General features: G+C 30.6%; 2 protein-coding genes across 2 annotated transcripts; one reads left to right on the top strand and one right to left on the bottom strand.

Annotated features, from left to right (window-relative positions):
- Window positions 1-2,050: 2,050 nt before the first annotated feature.
- LOC146529941 (uncharacterized) lies at window positions 2,051-10,264 on the top strand. The gene is made up of 10 exons (XM_085200247.1): window positions 2,051-2,280; window positions 2,372-2,583; window positions 3,498-3,689; window positions 3,918-3,985; window positions 4,483-4,660; window positions 5,671-5,848; window positions 6,074-6,269; window positions 6,578-6,704; window positions 9,476-9,656; window positions 10,065-10,264. The coding sequence occupies exons 1-10, from the start codon at window positions 2,147-2,149 to the stop codon at window positions 10,204-10,206; spliced, it is 1,608 nt and encodes a 535-aa protein (XP_085056373.1). The 5' UTR covers window positions 2,051-2,146; the 3' UTR covers window positions 10,207-10,264.
- Cyp4g15 (Cytochrome P450 4g15) lies at window positions 10,254-20,687 on the bottom strand. Its single transcript, XM_085200246.1, has 9 exons — window positions 20,574-20,687; window positions 16,749-16,969; window positions 15,874-16,077; window positions 15,036-15,215; window positions 12,510-12,706; window positions 12,141-12,410; window positions 11,457-11,694; window positions 11,025-11,210; window positions 10,254-10,725 (listed from the first exon to the last, which is right to left on the bottom strand). The coding sequence occupies exons 2-9, from the start codon at window positions 16,957-16,959 to the stop codon at window positions 10,547-10,549; spliced, it is 1,665 nt and encodes a 554-aa protein (XP_085056372.1). The 5' UTR covers window positions 16,960-16,969; window positions 20,574-20,687; the 3' UTR covers window positions 10,254-10,546.
- Window positions 20,688-24,714: the final 4,027 nt, after the last annotated feature.

Here is a 24,714-nt window from a genome sequence, read left to right as displayed (position 1 = left end):
TTACCTAAATAAATCCGTCAATCAAAAGTCGCGACAACAACAGGCGGCTTGCCAAATTTGTTTGCCAAACGTTTACTCTTTATTATAATTACTGTATGCTTATATAAACAGACAAATAAAAATTTAATATTTAATATTTAAAAATGCTTGACGGTTGGTAATTGTAAAGATAAATAAAATACGTGATTTATATAACTTTTATACAACAATATATGTATATGTAGATATAAAATGAATATTTATTGAGGATGTTGAGCACAAAAATGTACGTGGTGTTTGTGGGCTCGATTGGCACTCAAGGGAATGACTTATTATTTATTAATATTTACATTTCTTCTCTCTGGTACCCAGGGCAAAAGCGCGGCGTTGAATTCCATTAATCAACACGTAATGCCTCGGCAGAAAAAAAATCGCTGAAAATGGGAACCAGAGTGTCTTAACACTAAGTTCCCTATCTAAACTCTGCTATATACAGGATACAGCGGAAGATGCAAAAAAAAAGGAAAAATTGGATAAAGGGAGTAATAATGCACAGGAGAGAGAGAGATACATATATATTGATTGTATTCATTATATATAAGCACAGCCTGTCTTAATAATAATAGCAAATTTTTATTTGAGTACTATTGTTATAGAAAATTTTAAGGTGTCAAACTAAGTAAATATATACATAATTACGTACATTATTTTATTATTTTGGGATATACTCAGATCTACGGCCCTATGATTTCCTGATAAAACCAAAAAACATATATTTCTATACTTAGAAAAATGTATGAAGGGAATCAAAATTCATAGGGTACTTCCAATTAACCTAGAATTATGAATTAGCAGCTGGCGTTTGTGGTTAAATCCTAAAAAGAAAAGCCTTAAAAGGGGGGCAAAATTTGGTATTAAAGCCGCTAGTTCAAGTGAGGTATCAGATGAAAGAGCTCCTGCTCAGAAAAGCTCCTGCTCAGGTTCAGAAAAGCCTCGAGTCCTCCAATTTTTGTACCCTCGGTGGGCGAGCCCGACTCTCCTTGTCTGATTTTTTATATTTCAAGTCCTTTGTTTTTATCAACGGTTGCATGTAAGAGATTGCTTGGAGCGATAAGGCCGCCTTTGCATACATGTTTTTATTTATCTGTTTTCTGTGTACTTGTATTTTTTGCTTATTTGTGTGGAATAAAGTATAATCTAAGCTAATTTAAGCTACTTGACAAATTTTTATAGCTAATACTAAATTACTCCCTACTGGACTAAAATACTAACATAATGTGAAATTAGGCTTTAGGGTGCTATTCTAATTTTGCGAACGTAAATTTTTTTTTTTACATTTGTATTTATGATTTACCTATACACTAAATAAAACATTCAAAATTTCAAAGTAATGATTAATTATCATTACTATATTTTTTATTATAAAAATTATGATAAATTTAGGCATGTTTGGAGTTGCTTAAAACAATTAACAACACGGTTGGTTGGACGTACTCTATAATTCGTGGAAATTTTAAATTAAGAACCTGTTGTTTGCTTTAGACAAAACGTAGATAATACATAAACTTATAACATAAATATTATTGGAATGTGTTGACTTAAACATTATTACGTCATATATTATTATGATAGAGGACAGACTCCGGCAACAAATGGCAGGATTAGTATTAGGAAGAAGAAGAAAAAGGATTCAGGGTCAAGCACCAGCCAATGTGACTTTAATTTCTATTAGTCAATCTATGCTAATAGAAGACTTAGCCTATTATAATTAATATTTCGTAATTAATTTCTGCTAACTTATCCATATTGACATTAAACTTGGCCCAATTATGATATTTCATAAGTCGTTTGCTTACGCTTGAGGCCTCTTTCTTCTTCTTCTCCCTTTCCTGTCATATTTTCAGAAAATATCACCAATGTCATGAGTATTTATAAGTATGACGTGAAATAATATCTATTTATTTAGTATTTATCCTTTTCTGACCAAGGAACAAATTTCGTTAAATATATTTTAGTAGAGACTTGTTAGGGTTATTTATAAAAAAAGTATTATAATTTTTAACATCTCAATAAAATTGTCATTTTTGACGTAAACTGTTCACAAAAAAATATTGATAGTTCTTTTGAAAGTTTTATAATCATTTTTAAGTCTTTAAAATATTGAAACATGCACTCCGAGGGGGCTTTAAGGAGACGGCAGCTTCCGAAGCTTATGGCTTGTATGACGAAGAATAGTCTAGAAAATCTGAGAAATCGAGCCTTATTTACTATAGACGTATTAGATGCGAAAGGTATCCGAAGGTAAAGGCCAACAGTGCAATTAACATACGGTTAAAATAAACAATAATTACACAAAGCGATCATGGAACTAAACTAATAAAATTTATTTTAGGCGAAAGCTACCTCTGCACGAATGTCTTATTTTGGAATTAAGGGAAAGTGGTTACGCGGAATCGTCAACTTACTTACAAGATTTGATATATGATAATCTACAACTCTTGGCTGAAGACGATATAGGCATTGTTATAGATCTTAGGAAACGAGAGGATTATTTAGAACATATTACTGCCGGTCTTATTAGAGCTGAAAAACATCGTGATAAAGGTTATCTGTCAGTTTCTTTACTCTTAAATGTGCATATTATTATATTTATAAATAGTTATGAAGTGCAATGTGCTTTCACACTTAAGTTTCACGCGTTGTGGGTCCGTTTCCCACTTTACAATATTCTAATTTTCCCGCTCTGGTAACGAGGCAAAAGCGCGGCGTTCAGTTCCGCTGTTCAACACGCAATTCCTTCAGAATTCAGCGGAAAGCGAGGAATAGAATGTCTTAATGGGAAGGGAATGTCTTAAGGTATCTAGGTATCCTTTACCTAACCTGCATGTGGGGGAAAACATATACGCGGGATTATTGTGGGATACAGCGTAAAGCTCAAAAGAAATTCACAGTATGCATTACATTTTGTGAATTGATAAGTAAATACAAATTAATTAATAAAAATCTATATATTTAACCAAAACAAACTTTACAGATTTATAATATGAGGAAAATTAACTAGCACTATTAAAATTCAAACAAGTTTTTAGCAATATCAAAACAAGTTTCCCATGTTATCTCGTACTTATCTAATAAATATTTTTCAAATGATAGGTTTTTCGAAGCTGTAGAGCAGGGGCATAACAGTGTAACTATAACTCGCCGGTTTTGGGTTCGATCCCCACTGGAAGGAACGAATGATTACTTCTTAATATTTTCATTTCTTCGCCCTGGCACCTAGGCAAAAGCCCAAAGTTGAGTACCGCCACTCAACACACCTCGAAGTGTGTTTTCTACTATACGACACCTCGGAAAATTGAGCGGAAGATGGAGAACGAAGAGTATTAACACTAGATTCCCTCTGCCTACCCTGTATGCGGGATACAGCGTGAAGCTGATTTTTTAATTTAAGATTCGTGACGTCGAAATAATAAAATCACTACACTATTCATAACATGTACTTAAAAGGCATTTTGTAGATAATACGAAGAAAGAATGCTTAGAGCTCCTGGGCCTCGCATTACATTATGCTGAAAAGGGAAAAGGAATTTTATGGCTCGCTGAGAAATTTTTCCTGGCAGCCATTGCCGTGTCGAGTCAATATTTATTAGACGGTGGACGACAAAAGGGCTGCTGTAAATATCACTACGGCTGTTTCTTACTTAACAAGTGTAAGTTTGAAAATTATACATGATAAGTGTTATTTTAAAAAAAAAACCAAAAGGATAATTTAATGTCTAACTAAGGTTATTTTTTTTTCTTCATAAATATAATTTTGAGTAATAACCCATTTATATTTAGTTATAAGACTTTTTTATGTTGAAATAATAGGTCAAACTAATAAAATACGGAAAATATAGTTAAGTTACTTTTAAATATTACTTTAAGTAATCTACCAGTTCCAGATGCTGACCCCGAGGAACCATTTGACATACTTACAGAAGTGAGAGATAGCGCCATAGGGAAGGTACTCGTATAAGAAATATTTTTCATTAAGCATCTAATTATATTTTTAATTAGATGATGATAAAATATTATATATTATCAAATATATAGCTCTATTACTGACCTCGTTTTCGAAAAGGGCTAGGGAAAACCTAAATAACCAAAAAAAGAAACTAAAGGTCTACACATTATCCAAGCCCACAATACGTACCTATTATGTTCCTAGGTTCCCTCTGCGTACCCTGTGGAACTGAAAAAATATATATTGGTGTTTTATAGAACAAAACAATTAAAAACTTAAAAAATGAACGACAAATTTGTTGTTATTAATTTCATACAGAATGAGTACATACTCTCGCAATCTTACGTTTATTAACTTTATAAATTGTACTTCCCGTCGACCTACAATCCTGCTATTGTTACGGAACCCTCTGTAGGTGAGTCCAACACATACTTGCGTTTTTTCAACTTAACTAATTTATTTATGTGACATAAATTTATATACATATATTACTAAAGGATTGGCTACTATACGAAGTTGAGGATGAAGAGGAAGAGACGCCACCAGACACCGTGTTTGCTGCAACTGCAATTCAACTACATAGAGTATTATTAAGCAAAGCTCGTGCAAGTAGGGATAAAGATCCTGCAAAATCAGAGAGGCTGTCCAGATTAGCCGAGAGGAGAGCACGTGACGGTAGATTAAAATTATCTTTAACTATTATTAAATACTAGCGGCCCGCTCGCGGTTTCACCCGCGTGAACTATGTTATTATTAATTTCTGTCTCCATGACTACGTCCTAGTCAGTCGATCCACGTCAGTCTATGCAAAATTTGAGACTCCTAGCATTTGTAGTAACGAAGTTTCATACAAACTTTCGATCCCAAAAACAACCCCTTAGAAATCGAATATTGCAAATTCCCGTCTTATCGAGCACCTACGTCCTATAAGTAACTCCTATGCAAAATTTGAGATTCCTAGCACTTGTAGTTTCTGAGATTTCGTGATGAGTGAGTGACCTTTCGATTTTATATATATAGATTATTATATCTTTAAACTAAATTATCTATTTAATCTCTATAATATATCTTTATAATGATAGTGAGTAGGTATTATATGCACGAAAGTATTGTAGGCAAATGAGATTGAAATAGGTAAGTAGTTTTCAAACAAAATTTATAAAGAAAGTAATTAGAGAAATTCTACATAGTCAAGTATGTTATTTAGATATTGGGATTGTAAAGTATTTTCAAGTTTTTAATTTTAATTTATTTATATTATTTATATAAATATTTTTTAAAATTTAAAATTAAATATTTATACAATTTTATACGTAGGTTATGTAAAAAATATTGGCGATGGCTTGATGTATGTAAATCTAGATAGAATACTTTACGGAAATATTATTATTTAGGTATAATATGTTATTCTCTAGTTCGTGATTTATCGTAAAGACAATTATTAAGTTGTTTTTCTTGACAGTCGCTGCCATGAAGCTTGAATGTGCTATAACAAATTCAGGGTTATTTTAATTTCCTTTTGTTTGATTTGTTTGAGTTTAAATGTGTGCGATTTAGAAACTTACATTTATATATGACGAATTAAAAATTTTACGAAAAAATTGTTAAGGCGTAGCATTTCACAGATTTCAGTTCAGTCATTTTTACATTTTAGTTAAAAGTTTTTTTTAATTTTAATCTAACAGCTAGAGATACGCCGAAAACAGCAGAAGCAATAATCGAAATTGGAATAAGTCAGTTGCTAATGAATAACTTGAATAACGCTCAGAAAACATTTCTTAGAGCTCTAACAATTTTCGAAGACAGTAACAATATTGATGGTCTCTGTGAGACAAAGATGCATTTGGCAGCTGTTATGCAGAAGTACGTATTTTTAATTTTTAATATATGCATTACATATTTATAAGTGTTGTAACATAGCTGTGTATTTTGTATTATAAAATAAAAAAATAATAATACAGTGAGAGTTTAGGGCATGGAGCATCTTATCCCCGGGTTACCTTTGTCCACCTTGCATGAAAAAAGCGTGAAGCTGAAATACTAATATTAACTTTAAAATACATGTATAATGTTCATTTTAATGTATAGATTAGGTGACTATGATGTAGCTTCCCAGCTCTTAACAGAAATGGGAGCTCTTGCAATGGAGAATGGACTTCGAAGGCAGCTCGGTCGTGCCTTACATCTTTTAGGAGAATTACATTTGAGACGTGAAAGACCAGAGCTAGGAACTCAACATTTAAGAGAAGCTTTTCAGTGCTTCATGGGATTGGATTGGCAGAGTGTAAATAAGCTTAATTTTTATATGTACACAAGATTATTTTTTGTATCATTAATTGTAAATATGAGCTTTTTAGCTTCACGCTGTATCACACATGTAGCAGGGTAGGCAGAGGAAACCTAGTGTTAAGACACTCTCCACTTTCTGCCAAATTATGGAGCCATTGCGAGAATAGCGCTTTGCTGCGACACCAGAGCGAAACAAAAAGAAAATATTTCATTTACTAGAGTGGAAAAACTTAAATAATGGATGTATGGTAGATACAAAAAAATTATAAATTGTGTAAAGAGAAAAAGATAAGTCTTTTGCAGTCATACGAAGTACAACAAAAAGGAAATAAAACCGAAAGCACTTTTAATATTATTTACAACTCTGATGAAATGGAGATCTATGAGGAAGAAGCGGAACAATCAAGACTTATGATGGCTGTATCAGCGGGTAATAAATATTATCTGATCTTATTTTTTTAGCTTTACCTGTATCTCATATACCTACATAATTTGGATATATTAGTAGTAATTCCGTTATCTACTTTCCAATCATTTATTCAAATTTAATACTGTGGAAAAAAATGGTGGGCTACGTACCGATTTCATGGTTGTCAACGGGGAATGGAACTTACAAAAATTGATTAACTTAGGTTAGCGGGCATTTGTATGAAACAAACTACAAATATAAGTTGGATATACTTTTTTTACTGTTATATAATCATACAACTGTAAATTTCCCGTTTTTTAGATTTTTTCCTTTAATTATGTTAGAAATTCTGACTTCTTGATTTTGACTACGCGAGGAACTTCATACAATATTCGGCAAAAACACAACATAAACGCTCGCTGTTAACTTAGAAGTAACATAAGTGAAATAATATTCTTATAACTATTGCATTTATCTTTTTTAAATACTTTAGAATTTTCGACTGATGGTTTCACAAATGCAACCTATTTGTTATGTATTTACCATTACCTACGCTTTTTTAACATATTTGTTATAGCTTCTGTTTATTATTACTCGTTTTCAAACAAAACTCATTAAATTATTATCGATGATCATTCCACGTGTCGACACTTGCTATTTATATTCACGTGTTTATAATATAAAATGAATATTTAATGTATTTGTATGATCTTGCAATGAATTTACATATGTATATAAGTGCGTAAATTATCTTATTAAAATTACCATCAATGCAGATAAATAAACTGTAGTCCAGTACCTTCCTTTTAAAATTATTAAATACTAGCGGCCCGCTCGCGGTTTCACCCGCGTGAACTATGTTATTATTAATTTCTGTCTCCACGACTACGTCCTAGTGACGTCTATGCAAAATTTGAGACTCCTAGCATTTGTAGTAACGAAGTTTCATACAAACTTTCGACCCCAAAAACAACCCCTTAGAAGTCGAATATTGAAAATTCCCGTTTTAGCGATACCTACGTCCTATAAATAACTCCTATGCAAAATTTTAGATTCCTAGCACATGTAGTTACTGAGATTTCGTGATGAGTGAGAGACCTTTCGATTTTATAGATATATAGATTAATGGCAGCCCGCAACTTCGTTCGTGTCTTTTCTATAACCATTCTCATACCACTTTCATTTATTACCTTTTATCAATGTAATCTAGAGCCAAAATTTCGAAAATCAGTCAGTCAAACAAATCGGTGTTTATTCGACTTATTGGAAATCGAACTTACAATCACCCTTTTTTACAATGCCCACTCGACGAGAACGTCAATTTGAACATTTTTTAACTGTCAAAGAAAATCGCTTACGTTAATTAATACCTTTTGCTAATGCCATTTCTTTCCTTTACTTTATTTAAACTTTAGCTGGTCTGTAATGGTACTCCGTAAGACGATCCAGATTTATCAAACGTTTCTACTAAATCTTGAATTTTTATGTGTCATTTATCAATTTTTTTTCGGTATTATTTGTTAGAGTTTAGTTAGACAACTATGCTTCTATATGAAGTAAAATATATCTTATATATACATATATTATTTTCCATAATATACTTGATATTCTCGAAAAAATGTGGCGTTTTATTACAGTGAGAATTAAGCGTAGGTACGTAATAAAAGACTGGTTATGATGTACCCACATATTATATCTTTAAATTTTTAAGTAACTTGAGTAAGTTTTGATATTAATATTTAGCATTTTTAAAAACACACTTTAGTTTAGGTAATGTTTTTTTTTTCTTTTTAAATATAATCAATTTAAATTAATTAACCTTGTTTGAATACTTAACTTTAATTGTATTAAAAAATAACAAAATTATATGTAAATGTAGAATACATTTACATATAGTTTTGTTATATTCACTTGTAAACATTTCTTTTGGCACATCACTCGGTCAACCATGAAAGTGTGCACGTATGTTATTAGTAATTTATACATACAACCTTATTATAAAAAGTATAAAATTCAATAAGATGTTTTTCAATTATTATAACATGCACAAGACAATATAATAAAAATAAAAAATTGAATTTCTTCACTCTGGTGTTGTGGCAAAGCGTGAGCTTGAGATCCGCTACGCAACACACAAATCCTCAAGAATCCGGCGGAAAGTGGGAAGTGTCGTAACGCTATGCTCCCTCTGCTTACTCTACTACATACGATATACACCGTGTAGCTGATATATATAATTTTAATAACTTTGTGGTCTTTTTATACTACATCTGCATCTACATATATAAAGGGACCTTCCACGCTAAGCGGGCAGGTAGATAAACTCAAAGTCCCCGATTTCGTTTATTTTTAAGGGTTCCGTACCTCAAAAAGCAAAAATTAAAAATTATAAGATAACTTTGTTGTTCGTCTGTGACAATTTATCTTGAGACTGCGTAGAACTGTTAGGTTGAAATCAATAACAAATGTTCAAGTCTATGGTCCCTTAAAGCTTAGAAAAATCTATTATTAAAATTAATTTGGTCTTAAAACACAACGTCCTTACATTCGGTTTGTTTTTGCTTGATGCCAGATGCAAATAAACAGATAAAAAATATATATATATATCTTTCTTTTTTCATTAAAGGTGCCTCATTTAAATCTTATAAGTACTTTGAATTGCAATGTAATCATTATATATTACATAGAAAGGTGATGATAATACTTCTAACACGCATGACGTAATTTTATAATTAGTATATTTTATATTCTTTATATAATTGTAATTGTTTAAATTTATTTATGCATACCAGGTCAAGAACTAATGGCGTCGTATTTTAATTTGCTAAAAAAAGCGGGTCAATGTTCAGTTTCTAAAATTAAAACGATTGAATGGAAATTGTCACGTGCGGGATGGTGGGTGACAAGACAGCACCACCAGTTCATCCCGTGCTTGTGCCCTGAACATAACCGGACGCCCTTGGATGTTTTAAGGTATAAAAGTTATATTATTTCGTATAATTATTAATTTATTTGCGTAATCGGTACAACGTTTCGTCATATTTTATTTTTATATTTAAAATATTAAGCATACATAATAATGAGTTATTTCAAAATTAGATATAATGCAATGTAAATCAAGGATATTTTTTTTTCTTATTCAAAAATAGCTTAAAAGTAACTAGTCATGTTATTATTCCAATAAAGTAAACATATTGGTGCAATTTCTTATTTATTAATTTTATTTTTATTTATTGGTATTGGTTGTATTAACCTTTTTTGAATATTTGGATTTGAATTTTGTATTCATGATTTGACTTACATATATTATGGCCATATATTTTTTTATATTTTTTAATCAACCTTCAAACAATTAATTATTTAAAATTAATTGTTCTTTAGGGTTCAATTGGAAAGGAATAAAATGAATGAAGAAAAGTCTGAAGCCAGTGCCTTATTGCACCGAATAAATGACGCTGAAGACATAACAAAATTAAGGAGCAGTCAACAAGAAGCGGCCAATTCAAAGAAAGAGAGTGTATAGTAGTTACGAATTGTGTATTTAAATTTTATTTTAATAAAAAAAATACATATTATTTAAACTATTTCTTTATTATGAACCTTATAATGATGTAATAAAGCTATTTACAATATATTATATTAAATAACAAACATCTGTTAAAAGAAATGAGTGAATTTCATTGTATTTACCGTCTTCGATCCCATGAAATGAGTTCTACCACCCTTATTTCACCATTCGTTGTAATTAAATTAATAATAATTTAGTCAGTACAGGTATCACATTTTTAAAACTAAATAGGTACCGTAAAAATGTGCACACAGTTACAGATATGTAGGTAATTATATTTCTAAATTAATGTTATTTAGAAAGCCTTGGCCATTCTTTTGCGAGGTTCTAGACGGACTTTGAAACCTTCGGCACGCTTGAGGATGATGTCAGCTTGCAGTTTGAAGTCAGATTCTTTAAGATCAGAGATGACGCGGAAGTTTCTCAGGATTGTTGAAAGAATTATCTTCAACTTCAGCATGGCATATTTACGACCTTGAAAATATTTTCATAATATGTTAGCCACTAGAAAATCGGTAAATAACTAATACTTCTTTAAAAAGACATGGTGATTAGCACCTGCTGTCATAATTATGACCCTTCACGCTGTTTTAGAATCATTGTTTTGTAGTGAATAAGATATAAAAAAGTACAAATGTGTATATTTTGTACGAATGTATATAAAATGACAAAAAATAAGAATATAAAAAAAAAATACTATACATTTTTCTTCTATAAGACAAGGATACTATTAATACTACTATTGATACTCTCTATTTAAAGTAATTACTTACCGACGCAGCTTCTGGGTCCAGCTGAGAAAGGCACGAAGGCGTAGTAATGACGGTTGGCAGAACGTTCGGGAAGGAAATTGTCAGGGTTGAACTTTTCAGGTTCAGGGTAAACGTCTTCGCGACGGTGCAGCCTGTATGTGCCAATCACAATTGTGGTACCAGCTGGTACTTTCTTGCCATTGGATGCTATAGGAAATATATTTATTTAATACAATTAATATGTATAACTTTTGCTCATATGCCTGTATATTTCATATGCTTATTTTTGTTGCATACAGCTTAGTTGTTTAAACAAAGAGGTGGGAAATGCGTAATACTAGGTCGTCGTAATCAAAATAGTGAAAAATAAAACTTATTTTCCTGTTATAAAATAAACTTTAAAAGTTGAATTTTACGAATAGAGAAATATAAACCTTTTTAATATGTACTTACGCAAAGTAATGTCTTGTTTAAGGTGGCGTGCAATAATTGGTACAGGAGGGAACAGTCTAAGAGTTTCCATCAGACATCTCTCTAAGTATTTCATTTCCAAGGTGTCCTGGAAAGTCGCGGGACGATCGGAGTCCCCAAATATTTGGTCTAATTCCTCTACAACTTTCTGTTGGATATCTTGGTGAATGCCCATCAAAGATAAGAAGAAACTGCTGCCAGCTGCAGTGGTATCGTGACCCTGTATATAAAAAAAGATATGCAACACATTTTATAAGTAACTATTAATAAATTTCTTAGACTCTATCAGAATTTTACATATACAACGATATAATGGAATTTCTATTTCGTAATTTGAGTGCAATTTGGAATATTTAGCTTAAATAATCTAAAATAAAAAAAAGTAGGCTTGACCATCGGAAACTCAACAGATAAAAGAGTGTGTCATATTACTGCCGTCCCGTATCATTCAAATTAAGTACAATTTTGTAGAAAACTAAGGATCTCAGATTAACTATTTATCGCTTTCTAGAAGTGCTGTTTCACGATCAGCATATAAATATTTATAGGTATATTAAAAGAATTAATGTTCTATTCCAAGTAAATTAACTATCTGTCATTGTTTACGTTCAAAGTGCGTTATGCTTAAATAGCGTCAAAGATAAAGTAATTGACAATTCTACAAACCTCGAACATAATAGTGTCTACTTGTTCTTTGATTTCTTCGTCTGAAATTACAACTCCACCTTGAGCACTTTCAAGGAGAAGGTCAAGGAAAGCTAAACGTTTCTTCTGTCCAACATCATCATCAACATCTAAATCGTCTTTAAGACCAGCTGATTGACCGAAAGATAAACCTTCAACGGAAGTCACTTTGGAAGGTATGTCTTTAGTTTCAGTTTCCACGATTACTGGTTTCTTACCAGATTGGAATTCTTCCTTCTTTCTGCTGATAACCTAAGGAAGAAAAGATTACAACATTTTCATATGAAGCGATTAAAATTGACTTTACATTTATTGTATGCTTATATTGTTAAATAAATAAATGATAGTTACCTTGGTAGTTAACCCATGAATAATATCTAAGAGTTTATGTTGCAGTTTAGCGTATTGGGTGAAACCAAATAACACGTCAGGTCTCAGCCAAATCTTAGTATGTCTTAAATGCAAGATGTCGCACATTTTCATCACAGCCATAGCGTATTCAAATCCACTTTGGTCTTGAGTGTTCTTACTAACACCCATAGCAGTTTCTGTAAGACAAAATCATAATATTTTTTTCAATAATTATGAGTACACAAAATAGATATTCTTATCAGTTATAATTATTATATCATTTCTATATATCAAAGATCGAAAATTGACCGAGGTAGTAGGTTTAAATTCGTTTTATTACATATACAGTACGCTAGAACAGCACACATTTGGATAAACATAAACATATGACATATATAAACCTATTACTTTTTTTCATAGGCATATTACTGTTTTGTGGGAAAAGAACCCATAACCTGCCGCCTTTACAGTCACAGGCTTAAGCCTCTGCACCACGAGTGCCTTCAAGGATGATACTGTCCTCTTTAAATTTCGCCTTTCGTAATAATGATTGGAACATATAATAATAAGTAGGTGCTAGTGTCCCAGTGCCTCTGGATGGCGATTATCGCCCATTAGCATTACGTGGAGTGCGGGGGGTCGCTACACTTGACACTTAATGTCGACTATTCACTTTTCCTTATGTCACCATGAATCACTTAGACGTGATTCTACTCAACGCGTTTTATATTAAGGTCGATGTTGAAATAGTTACGTATTATAATAATGTATTGTTTTTATATAATTTTTGTTTGTTTTTTTCTATTAGCTTCACGCTGTATCCCGCACTCAGAAGGGTAGGCAGAGGGAACCTAGTGTTAAGAAGTGTTCTTTCCCCACTAGTTGAGTGTTCGTTCCCCATTTTCTGTCGAATTCTGGAGGTATTGCGTGTTGAATGGAAGAACTCAACGCGCTTTGCCTCGAAACCAGAGCGAAGAAATGGAAATATAAACGTGAATAAATATTTCACTTCCTCGATTGGCGATCGAACCCACAACCGTCGCGTTACAGTCACACCCTTGTGCCGCTGCACCTCGACAGCCTTGTTTGTTTTATTTTTTATTTAATATATTTCTGTTTCTTTTTTTTGTTTATCTTTTGTATATCAAAGTAGTAATAAATTAAATATTTTTTTAATATAAATAATACCAGTAAAGTACTGTTTACTGTACTGTATTATTTTAAAGGTAGTAAAGTATTTAATAGGATATGAACTGTAGGGACAAGGATAGCTAATAATGTGTTTTATCATTTCAAGGTGCGACGCTAGGAAATTGTAGAGTAAGTAACTAGCTTTGCCTTGTTTTGCACATGTATATGGAATGGCGGAGGATTTTCAAGTACAATCGGTCAGATGAGGCAAGGCAGTGAGCTAGTACCTAGCTTACGTGACTTGAGGTATAAATTGTTTAACATCCAGTCCATTTTGGAGCAGATCCTTGAGATTGTGGCCGATATTATAATAAAGCGTCAAAAATTATGAAGGTGAAACTTATCTTGCCTTGTTTTCCTCAAACAAACGGATGTTTACATCGTTATAAATAATTTTGAACGGATGAAATATTTTTTTTTGCATTTTATTTAAATTAATTATTCTACTTTTAGATTTTTTTAGAAGCAACTCGCCTTGGGTTTGCAGTTGTAAATAATAATTAATTGTGCGGAGTATATTTCAAAGGTCACTGTTTGTATAAGTAAGTTTTGCTCCTAATTGAAGTAAATACAGTAAAATGTATATTATTAAGTTTAAAAAGTGAGTTAGACATTTAGATTACTGCATTATTATAGTTTTAACTTTAAACTGAAACACAGTTTGGCGAAATCAGAGTCTACTGCCTGGTACAGCTTACTTTTACAAAAAAAAAGTGATTTAACGCTAGATCCTGGACAAGAAACAGAAGAGTAAAAATGAACTATTAATTATATTTTTTACTGGACAAACAAGATAACTATTCAAATATATTAATAATTATTATTAAATACCTAATATTAAAATTTGTTAATCGTATCGTAATCTTATTACGAATTACGCTTTTTATATTATATCAATTAAGTTAACTTTAATCTACATATGCGTTAACCTTTACTTATTATAATATGAGATTCGTATGGAATAAATTAATATATACTATTTAACATATTTATCGTATAATTATATCAATATAGTTTGCTAATATACAAGGTGAATTAGTGTTACCTTGTTCTATTGGCAATGTCCTTGTGTTACCTTGTATCTAGTGGCCATGATCGAGAAAAGTTTAACTCTATTTAATACCTAATATCAAATATAGAATACGGAAAGTTATTTATTAAAAGATTTCAATGATTTCTTGGTATCGTGATTATATTGCTATAATATTATAATACTAAGTTCTTACGACGGTAAGTAAGCTCTAAGGCATATATGTACCTTCTACTTTTAAATATACATTAATTTATAGAATTGTTTTTTTTTTATAAATTAGATTTTTATATTTTTTAACTTACCAAGAAGAATTTCCACGGTACATTCACTCATGTAATCGTGACAGTCGAATTCTCCGGCTTCTTTCTTCAGTTTGTTAACAACAGCTCTGGAGTTAGCGTTGAACAAATCTATGAAACTCTTGAGAACATTCAAGTGGAATGTGGGTGCGATCAATTTGCGGTGAGAACGCCATTTTTGACCTAAAAAATATTTTATGTTACAATTCTAACCAAGTCCGATTCTTACATACAAATTATTTACTTAATATTTAGTAGATATTTGGAAATTAATTAATTTATTTAGAATAACTGATATTCTATGGAAAGTAAAAACAATAAAATCTGTTTCCATGAAATTAATATCCACTGTGCACACAGGGAAACATCATACACGATTATATAACCTTCAAAAGCTCTCTAAACCTTATTAGTATTCCATCCATTCACGGCAATGTTTTAGTTTGTTAGCTCTCTTTGGAAATCACCAAGTTATTTATAAACAAATAATACCTGTATTTTTTTAGGCGTTAGTATTAATAGATTATTTTATTTCAACTTTCCGCTATATCCCGCATATGACAGAGTATGCAGAAGTAGCCTAGTGCTAAGATACTTTCGCTCCAGCTCCTCACTTTCTGCCGAATTCTGAAGGTGCGTGGTGGTGGAACTTAATTCTCTCTCTCTCTCTCTCTCCCAAATCTTAATTAATACTTCCACATGCATATTACACTATAAATAAATGATAAAATAATGCACATGCTTTACTAATTGTACTGATTGTGTGCTTTAGAACAATTAAGAAAATATCTACTGCTATGAAAGATTACATAAGTATAAGATTTAAATAAAAGAAACTTACCAGTGCTAATAAGTAGACCATCTCCAAGCCAAGGCTTGAAGAATCTGTAGTCATCAGCTTTATCGATATGAACATGACTGCTAAGAATAAGCTCTACGTCGCGAGGATCGTACAAAAATACAATAAGTCTTGGTCCAATCCAAATTTTCACAGCAGTTTCCTGTTTGAATTCTTCGCTCCTTTGGATGATTTTGTTGAAAATTTCTATAAAACAACACAAAGATTAAAATATAGTATGAAATGAAAACATCTATAAATCATTTGTCAAGTTCAACCTTTGGACACTATATAAATTTACAATTAACAATGTTAAAAGCATAATTAAAAGTGATAGTTAAAATAACCCGTTCCTTTTACTAACTAGCAACTTGTAAATATGAATAAAATGTTGCTTAATCTATTGTTTTTGTGGTATTGACGTATGTGTATTATTTTTTATTAACATTAAATTAGACTATTTGATTGGTATAGATTTATGCGGAATAAAAAATAGTAATGCCGCAAAAAAATACACGTTTGCACACGTTGTAATTTTCGTAATTATTTTTATTTGATACGAATTTAGTAGGATTGAATGTTTGATACTCCAAGTTAATATGAACAATAAACAACAGGAATTGTATAAAAATTGTTATAGTATAATACGAGTATATTATTTTGCTTCCTATTCTTAGAGGTTACGTTCAAAGTCTTCGTTATACTAATATAATAAAAGACATATAAAAAACAATTATATAGTTATATCATCAAGCCTGTCCCTTTTTGTCCATTATTTGTTTCATATTTTTTTGACCAGGCAAAGATGTTGTGAAAAATAAACAGAATTTAGCAGATATCATCTACATGATATTTAGAAATTGATTTTTGAAGCTTACCAACAGAACCCCCAGTAAATTCTAGAGCATTTCCTACAAGTGGCAGTCCTTTGGGCCCGGCTATATCTTCTGCGAGCTCATACAAGTGCCTCCTGGACAAACGCCAGTATGTGTACCACAAGATGATTGCTGGCACCAACAACACGTAAAAAAGGTTGGTCGCTGCCCATGTGCTGCTCCCCAGAGCAGTTTCGGCCGCAGGGAAGCTCATTTTGATTGCTCTATTAAATGAAAAAATATATTACAGCGATTTTAGTTACAATAAAGTTCATACATTATACTTCATTACAAAAAATACGTTTATTTAGATTTTATATGTGATAACGTGACAAAAAAATAATACAAGCTTAACAAAATCAATTATATGAATCAATCTTTCAATTTCATGCCAAAGGAATTGAAAAAATCCTCTTAGCAAAAACCAGTACTAAATATTTAAAACACTAGAATAAACTCTACATTATTAATATTCTTATTGTGCTTTTAAACAGAAATAAAATAGTTTGAATTAATTCCATGTAGGTACGTGTCTATGGTAATATGTTCCTATAATAAATATTATTACTAACTTCCCCATAACTTATAGTATTGAAACCATTTTTCCATTGATATATGTTATTGATATATGTAGATACATAAAATAGGTATGTATATATGTATATGATGATTTTTAACATTACAAACAAGTTTTTAATTTATGACACTAACGCTCTAAAATGTGTTTTTATTAATACTTTGTATATACCACGCTTATTCTTATTTTGATGTTTAATATGTTTGTATTATATAGCTAAAATCGATTAAAGACAACTTATTTTTTATTTTATCTTCGTATTTGAATAATTGAATCACGTTTTTAGCAGACGTGCTTAATAAATGCTATTTCAATTTTTAATATAAGTTCTGCAAGGATGAATGATCGTTTAGATATACCTATTTTACTAAAATTAAAATATTAGGTTTACATATTTCCTGATTTGTGTTTCTATTGTTTTAATGTTGGTTACATTTAAAATTTATTGTTTTTATAATATACATCAACAAAATTAAATATCATCGTAGATATTTACGTATGAAATGTAAAATTTAATGACAAAATACATAAAAATACAGAAAAATTTAATAGACCATTTTTTATCAAATATATTTGTAATTGTTTACTAAAATACTAGATATCACTAATATACTATTTATTACAAAAACTTGTCAAAACCAGTTATTTACCCTTTTCATGTCAATATTATAAAAAATAGCATTGAAAGATCAAGACTAATTAAATCGAATACTTTAAAACAGAAACTTCATCTACAAAGTTCTAATAATCTAAGAGCTACAAAATAGTGATTTTATAACATTTATATGAGTAAAAGATTATATGCTATATATTTATTACTTATATATAAATATATAGCATATAGTAATAAATATTATTATTAGGTGCTATGTAAGGTGTAAGGTTACTGCCTTAGCCGATAGAACGTACCTTAACTACGTTTCCTTCCCTATGATTGCTCATATCATCATTTAATTACCTGATCAGATTTAATTACTTCCGTAAGCTTTTATAGTGAAAAATATAGTAAAAAAATGTATTATAGTATACTAAATTATATTAAACTAGCGACCCCCTTGCGGCTTCGCCCGCTTTTACTACTGGATTATTCATATAATGTATGTTTGCAAAGCACTTAAGATAATGTGAAAATTAATTAAACTCTAATGCAACCCGCATTTTCGTAGTTTCAATAAGGATTTTCCAATTGTTTTACACAGCAAGGATTTTTTAGTAGGTACCGTAATTTTAAATCTGTGCTACTAATCTTTTCAAGTACTTATTAAGATATATTTAAATGACTATTTTTAGATAGTTAAATGACAATTTTTAAACGGAAGAAATTATAAACAAAAGCCTACCTACTAATAACTACTACAAAAAATATGAAACCAAATATATCGCGCTGAAATAATACATTCAACTCCAATTATCCAATACGTGCAAACGCATCTAAATCTTCGTTGCTATAGAGGCAGGCGGGTTTTTTTTCGAGCTTGTGGTTAATGCTGTTAAAACAGCGACACCGGTTGGGTAGGCACTACGTGGCTGCCTGTGAGGAAAATTAAATAGAATGCATCGGCCGGGAATCGAACACGGGCCGCCCGCGTGGCAGGCGAGCATTCTACCACTGAACCACCGAAGCGTGTAAGGCAGGCGGGCGCGGCGGACGCATGGCGAGTGGCGAGCCGTTTCGCAGCAAAGATTTTTTGATATTGTAACAACTTCTAAAGTACTTATTAAAATGAAAAACAGTAAAAAACAGTTTTGATCTACATTAAATGGCCAACGTAACTAATATACTTATTTATATGCTGAGAGTAAGGGATAAGTGAAACTTGAGTAACATACAGCTGATGTGCCAACGGCGTGATGTGTCAACAATTAAATGCGTTTTTCTCTAAAATTATTCGCAATTTCGAAATATTGTAAAAAGCAAATTTTATCTTCGTTTAGCGTAGAAAATTAATAAAGTATTTTAAAGGATAAGGATTAATACCATTATTGAAAAATATCCCTCACAATAAAAAATATATTGAAATTACAATTTTTAGACAGAAATATGATCACTACACGTTATTCTTAAAAGATATGAATATGCTCTCGCTGACTTTTTTGTAGATCTTATTAAGAGGAACAATACTCCAGTACATTTTTTTCATGTAGTACTTACCATTAAAGCAGCGCATGCGCGAAAGTGTCTCAACGGGTAGGACTTTAGACACATTTATCGTATTTATGTTAATTTACATAAGAATGTACAAAAAATAAACTATATATAAACCTTCCCTGAAAAATACTCGACCTAATGGTGAAAACGGCATAAAAATCCGTTGGGTGGTTTAGAAGAAGAAGAGTTAGAAAGTTCAGACAGACACAAAAAGCGACTTTGTTTTATAAGATATAGGATATTCAATTGATCAACTGAACTTATTGATTAATTGAAAGGTAGTATTTTACAATATATTATGGTATATGAGATTTACTTATTTCAATATTTACTGTCTTATTATTATGATTTAAGTGATTGCCAACACAAATTAAAATTTAGCCAATGAACTTTTTTCGTTTTACTCTTTTTAAAAGTCGGCTATTTAATGCCGGCAATAACAAATTTTAATTGTCAATATTTACATCGTCTGTTAGTTTCTAGAAACGATGCAAAAACTAATTTCTTATAAGAATTAAATCAAATAAATATATATTTTTTTTCAAAACACATATGCCGTGATATTAAAAAAACTGATTATTTCTTTCGATTAACTTATTTATTAGATTCTTGTTATAGTGGGCCTGTTTGTTACAAAATATTTTTGTATAGAAATGGATATCGTTACAGTAAGCGAAACATATTTTTAAATTTATAATATTGGAATAACTCTACACTCTATTGATAATTTTATAGTTATTCGAATATTATTTTATTACAAATATCTAGTGGATTATTTGTAATCAGTGTAAATATAATGATTTAGTAAGTAAATCTTAAAATATATAATATTTACACTTTTTTTCAATTAAATTATGTAAAAAATATTATTTAGAGATATTAGTAATATTTATCTAAAAAAAAATAAAAGCATTAGTTATTTCTAATAAAAAAAAATAAAAACATAAAATTACCTTATAAAAAATTGGAACAAAACAATCACCACTTCATATATAACACAAAACAAAAAAAAACTGATAATGTAACTTTTAAGTAAATTAGGAAATAAATTTATTTTAATATAATTTTAATAACTTTATATAATAATATCTGTGGACCCTACCTTGTGCCCGGTTCACGAGGGCCAGTCACTAGTAAACTTTAATTCTCTCCTTCTCTCTAGCTCCTTGAGGGTTGCTAACCGTGTCTTAGATCCGACTATTTAATAAAATCACGCGCCAGCACCTATATACACGCTTGTGACGTCACGGCGATGAGCGACCGCGCGTAGCGGTCAACTATATATATTTTATTATATATTTACATATATATAAGGTATATTTTTATATAAATAATATAAAATTAATCAGAAAACTTTTAGTGTACAATTTATTATGTAAGTAGCTACTGATATTTTTTTTTGAGTATTTTCTTTTAAGTTGTTGTTGTTGATTTAGGTATTCGTTGTTTATTTTAATAAATATTTATAGTAATTGAATAGTTCTTAGAATATAAGAATATTTATTTTACTGTTTGAAGACATTGGTTACAGTACGGATTAAAAATATTTGTTTTTCAAAACTGATATTGTTTTAATAAACATATTATAATAATAAAAATATATACAAGAATTCGTAACAATCTATGTTTGCGTAATATTACAACATAGATTGTGATTTTAAATAAATAAAAATAAATTAGAACTTTTACTGTAGATACGAGTACGTTATGGTGGATATTAATTTTCATATTGAAAATGACTAGTTTTTATTTGGATTGACGAATCTTTTTTAATTTGAATATATTAATATATAACTTTGTATTGCATTGACTTTTAGGTTATTTAATTGATCTTCACCTTGTGTTACTAGTTCGTCCCTGACGTTGTACACATTCGAAGGCATTTTATTGCAAAAACTATAACGTATAAACGATTTTCATATCAATTTAATAATTAATATACCGGATTTGAATATATTTTTTTGTAGTTAGCTTCTATGTTGATGATGAAATGTTTATATCATTCATAGAAATGTATGGCTTGCTTTACTTTGTTTCATTATTTTGGTTTTATCAAATGATAATAATTTAATTTATAAAATTGTGAATATCATTTGTTTTTTATAACAAACTAATCTTCGTATAATTAAAATAGGAAGTATGATTTTGTTTCTTTATAAATTTATTTTTTCTCTCTGTTATCTCTGTTCTTAATTTCTGTTATTTCATAGACAGAGCGCATAGAGGTGGCAAGCATCGACTCACTCACTTTTTAAATTAAAGAACTGCACAGCTATATTTCATGTATAAATATTCCATCGAGTGGCATTTAAATAAACATAATAATTAATGTGAATATTTAGCATATTTATGTGAATACTTAGCCTTGTAATAATCTCATTAAGTATTTATCACATAAAAACATGCTTTAATCAATTGAAATATATTTTATATAACATACTTTTATTATCTGTCACTTTGAAATCCAGTAGAGATACTAATCCATAGGTAAGGGCTGCTATCTAAACCAATATCGCACGGCGTCCTTGGTTTTTCTCTCAAAAACATACTGAAAGAAGAATTATATGAACAATTTGTCGTTTGTGCCTTGGACACTTGCATGCAGTTTAAGGTCAGTGACCACTAATTGTGTAAATGTAGCGAATACGAAGAGGGAACCTTCGTTCTTCTCACTTAATTTTACTTATCCTAAGTATCTTCCCAAATACCATGTCCTTCTTTATAAGGTCCTCCATTCCCTTAATGTTTATTTCAAGTCTTGTATGTAATTTTGCTTGTAAATATATTATATACTAGTGAGCCCGGACGCGGCTACACCCGCGAAAATATAAGCCTAAATAATTAAAATAAGTTAAAAAATAATAATAAGTGGAGATTTATTATTAGAAAAAATATCTGAGTAACCGAAATGAACAAACAAAAGAAGTAAAAGTAACTAAAGGAAATTCTTAATATTAGAAGAAGTACCTAAAGTTTGCCGTGCGCGCGTACTAAACATTTTTCTATATTAAATAGTTATTAATTTTTGCGAACAACATTAAATAAAATCCCAAATGATTAAAATTACAATATTTTAAGTGTATAACATCGGTATAGATAACCGAACTGAGATAAATTAATTATAAACAGCAAATAATTACATCAAAAATAATAGTAATTCGAAAATATATAAAAATTTACAAAATCATCAAAGTCATCTGCCCGTTCGCGTCATACTATACCACTCGTAGGCTAGGTCATTTGGAATCAGTGACATCTTATTTATTATAATGTTATACAGTAAACTATAATTTCCATCTAGATGAAATGCTAAAAGTGACTATTATATTTGTTTTCATAAGGATGAATATCAAATTATAGAAATCATCTAATTTTTGTTAATATATACAAATCTACAGTGGGTAAAAAAAGTATTTGCACACCTAATTTTTTTGAAGTTACACCTAGAAAAACACAGAATGATTTCAGTTAATTATCGTATTTAATAGCTTAATCTATATATATTTAGAATTGATTATTAAAAATTCTTAGAAAACAGAAATAAAAAAATTAGATGGTAAAAACACCTTTTTTAAAGTCAAATAAGTATTTGCACACCAACCATTCCCTAGATACAATGTTATTCCCGCGACATTTTGTCACTTTAGGTAAAGTGTGAACATTGTATGTATACATGTGAACATCGGGAAACGTATTCTAATAACGAGACATTTGTTTAGTGTTCAGAAAAAATCTTGAAGCCAACATGCCGAAAGAATTTGAACTGTCGTTATCGACGCGTGAAGAAATTATTTTACTCCGTAATGAAGGTTGAAGCTATCGCCAAATCGGGTCAAATGTAAAGTTAAATTACTCGACTGTGTAGTAAATTATAAAAAACCGAGAAGAAATGGGTAGTGTTGAAAATAAGGAAAGGTCCGTTCTTCCGAAGAAGCTCAGTACGAGAGAAAGGCGACAAATTTTAAAATCGGTACAAAATAAACCATTTACAAGCGCTCAAAGCTTAGCAAATGATATCGCATCAAGTTCAGGTAAGGTTGTCTGTGCCCAAACTGTAAGAAACGTACTGGGTAATGGTGGTCTTCGTAGCAGAACAGCGAGGAAAAATTCTTTCATAAGTGAGGCCAATATAGCAAAAAGACTAACTTTCGCGAAAGAATACTTAAATACCCCTTTAGAATTTTGGTACAATTTTATTTTTTTCTGACGAAGGCAAATTTTATCTTTTTGGAACGGACAGACAAACATTTGTGTGGCGCAAGCCAAATACTAAAGTTCAGGCGAAACATGTGCATAGTACAGTCAAACACGGCGGTGGTCTTGTGATAGTTTGAGGCTGCATGACAGCAAATGGTGTGGGAAACTTGGCTTTTATCGAAGGAATAATGAAAGCAGTAGATTACGGTAAAGTGTTCCGCGATATTTTGTCTTGCAGCGCATCAAAATTAGGCGTAAGTGAGACATACTACTTTCAGTAGGACAATGATCCTAAGCATACAGCTATGAAAACCTAAGGAATGGGTGATGTACAATGTCCGTAGAATGCTGAAAACTCCGCCATAAACGCCAGACATCCACCCAATTGAAAATTCATGGCATCTGCTGGATTAAAATTTGAGGAAAATGAAATTTTTAAATAAAAATGATTTGAAGGGTGCTTTGGTGGAGAAATGGGCTCAAATCTCGATTTAAACAACGTCCAAATTATTGGAATCGATGCCAGGGAGATTGCAAGCCATCACTGATGCTAATGGAATGCACACAAAATATTAAGTGTCTTTTCTTTCATTTATTATTGATTTTTTTTACAAAATACGTACAAGCCGGTTGGTGTGCAAATACTTATTTGACTTTAAAATATGTGTTTATACCGTCTCATTCTCTAATTTCTATTATCTGAGAAATTTTATTAACCAATTCTAAATATATATAGATTAAGCTATTAAATACAATAATTAACTAAAAGCATTCTGTTTTTTTGTAGATGTAACATCAAAAAATTAGGGTGTGCAAATACTTTTTTTACCCACTGTATTTCGGCGCGCGCCATGTATGCATTAAGCAAACTCACTTTGGGTGACGTTTTCTTAAAACAACAAACTTTGCAAGCCGTTGCTTAGCAACGCGTAGCGACGATTGTTATTAACATGGCGGAATATATTGCTTGTCAAATTAATTATTTTAATATATTGATATATATCGAAAATATTACAAATATGAGAAAAAAAAAGTATCATATGTTC

Source organism: Heliconius melpomene, chromosome 17, assembly GCF_056956725.1.
Source record: "Heliconius melpomene rosina isolate 202511_hmr_F chromosome 17, ASM5695672v1, whole genome shotgun sequence".
Lineage (NCBI taxonomy): Eukaryota > Metazoa > Arthropoda > Insecta > Lepidoptera > Nymphalidae > Heliconius > Heliconius melpomene.
Note: the sequence above shows the minus strand (reverse complement) of the source record. Positions and strands in the feature narration are given on the sequence as shown.

What these genes read in the sequence shown, in the direction of transcription:
- LOC146529941 (XM_085200247.1), top strand. Translation starts at nt 2,147, where the DNA reads ATGCACTCCGAGGGGGCTTTAAGGAGACGGCAGCTTCCGAAGCTTATG. An exon ending in GATGCGAAAGGTATCCGAAG is followed by an intron (nt 2,281 to 2,371) that starts GTAAAGGCCAAC and finishes AATTTATTTTAG; the next exon opens with GCGAAAGCTACCTCTGCACG. An exon ending in TGGGATTGGATTGGCAGAGT is followed by an intron (nt 6,270 to 6,577) that starts GTAAATAAGCTT and finishes AGTCTTTTGCAG; the next exon opens with TCATACGAAGTACAACAAAA.
- Cyp4g15 (XM_085200246.1), bottom strand. Translation starts at nt 16,959, where the DNA reads ATGAGCTTCCCTGCGGCCGAAACTGCTCTGGGGAGCAGCACATGGGCA. An exon ending in TAGACACTATTATGTTCGAG is followed by an intron (nt 11,695 to 12,140) that starts GTTTGTAGAATT and finishes TTTTATATACAG; the next exon opens with GGTCACGATACCACTGCAGC. An exon ending in TGGACCCAGAAGCTGCGTCG is followed by an intron (nt 10,726 to 11,024) that starts GTAAGTAATTAC and finishes AATATTTTCAAG; the next exon opens with GTCGTAAATATGCCATGCTG.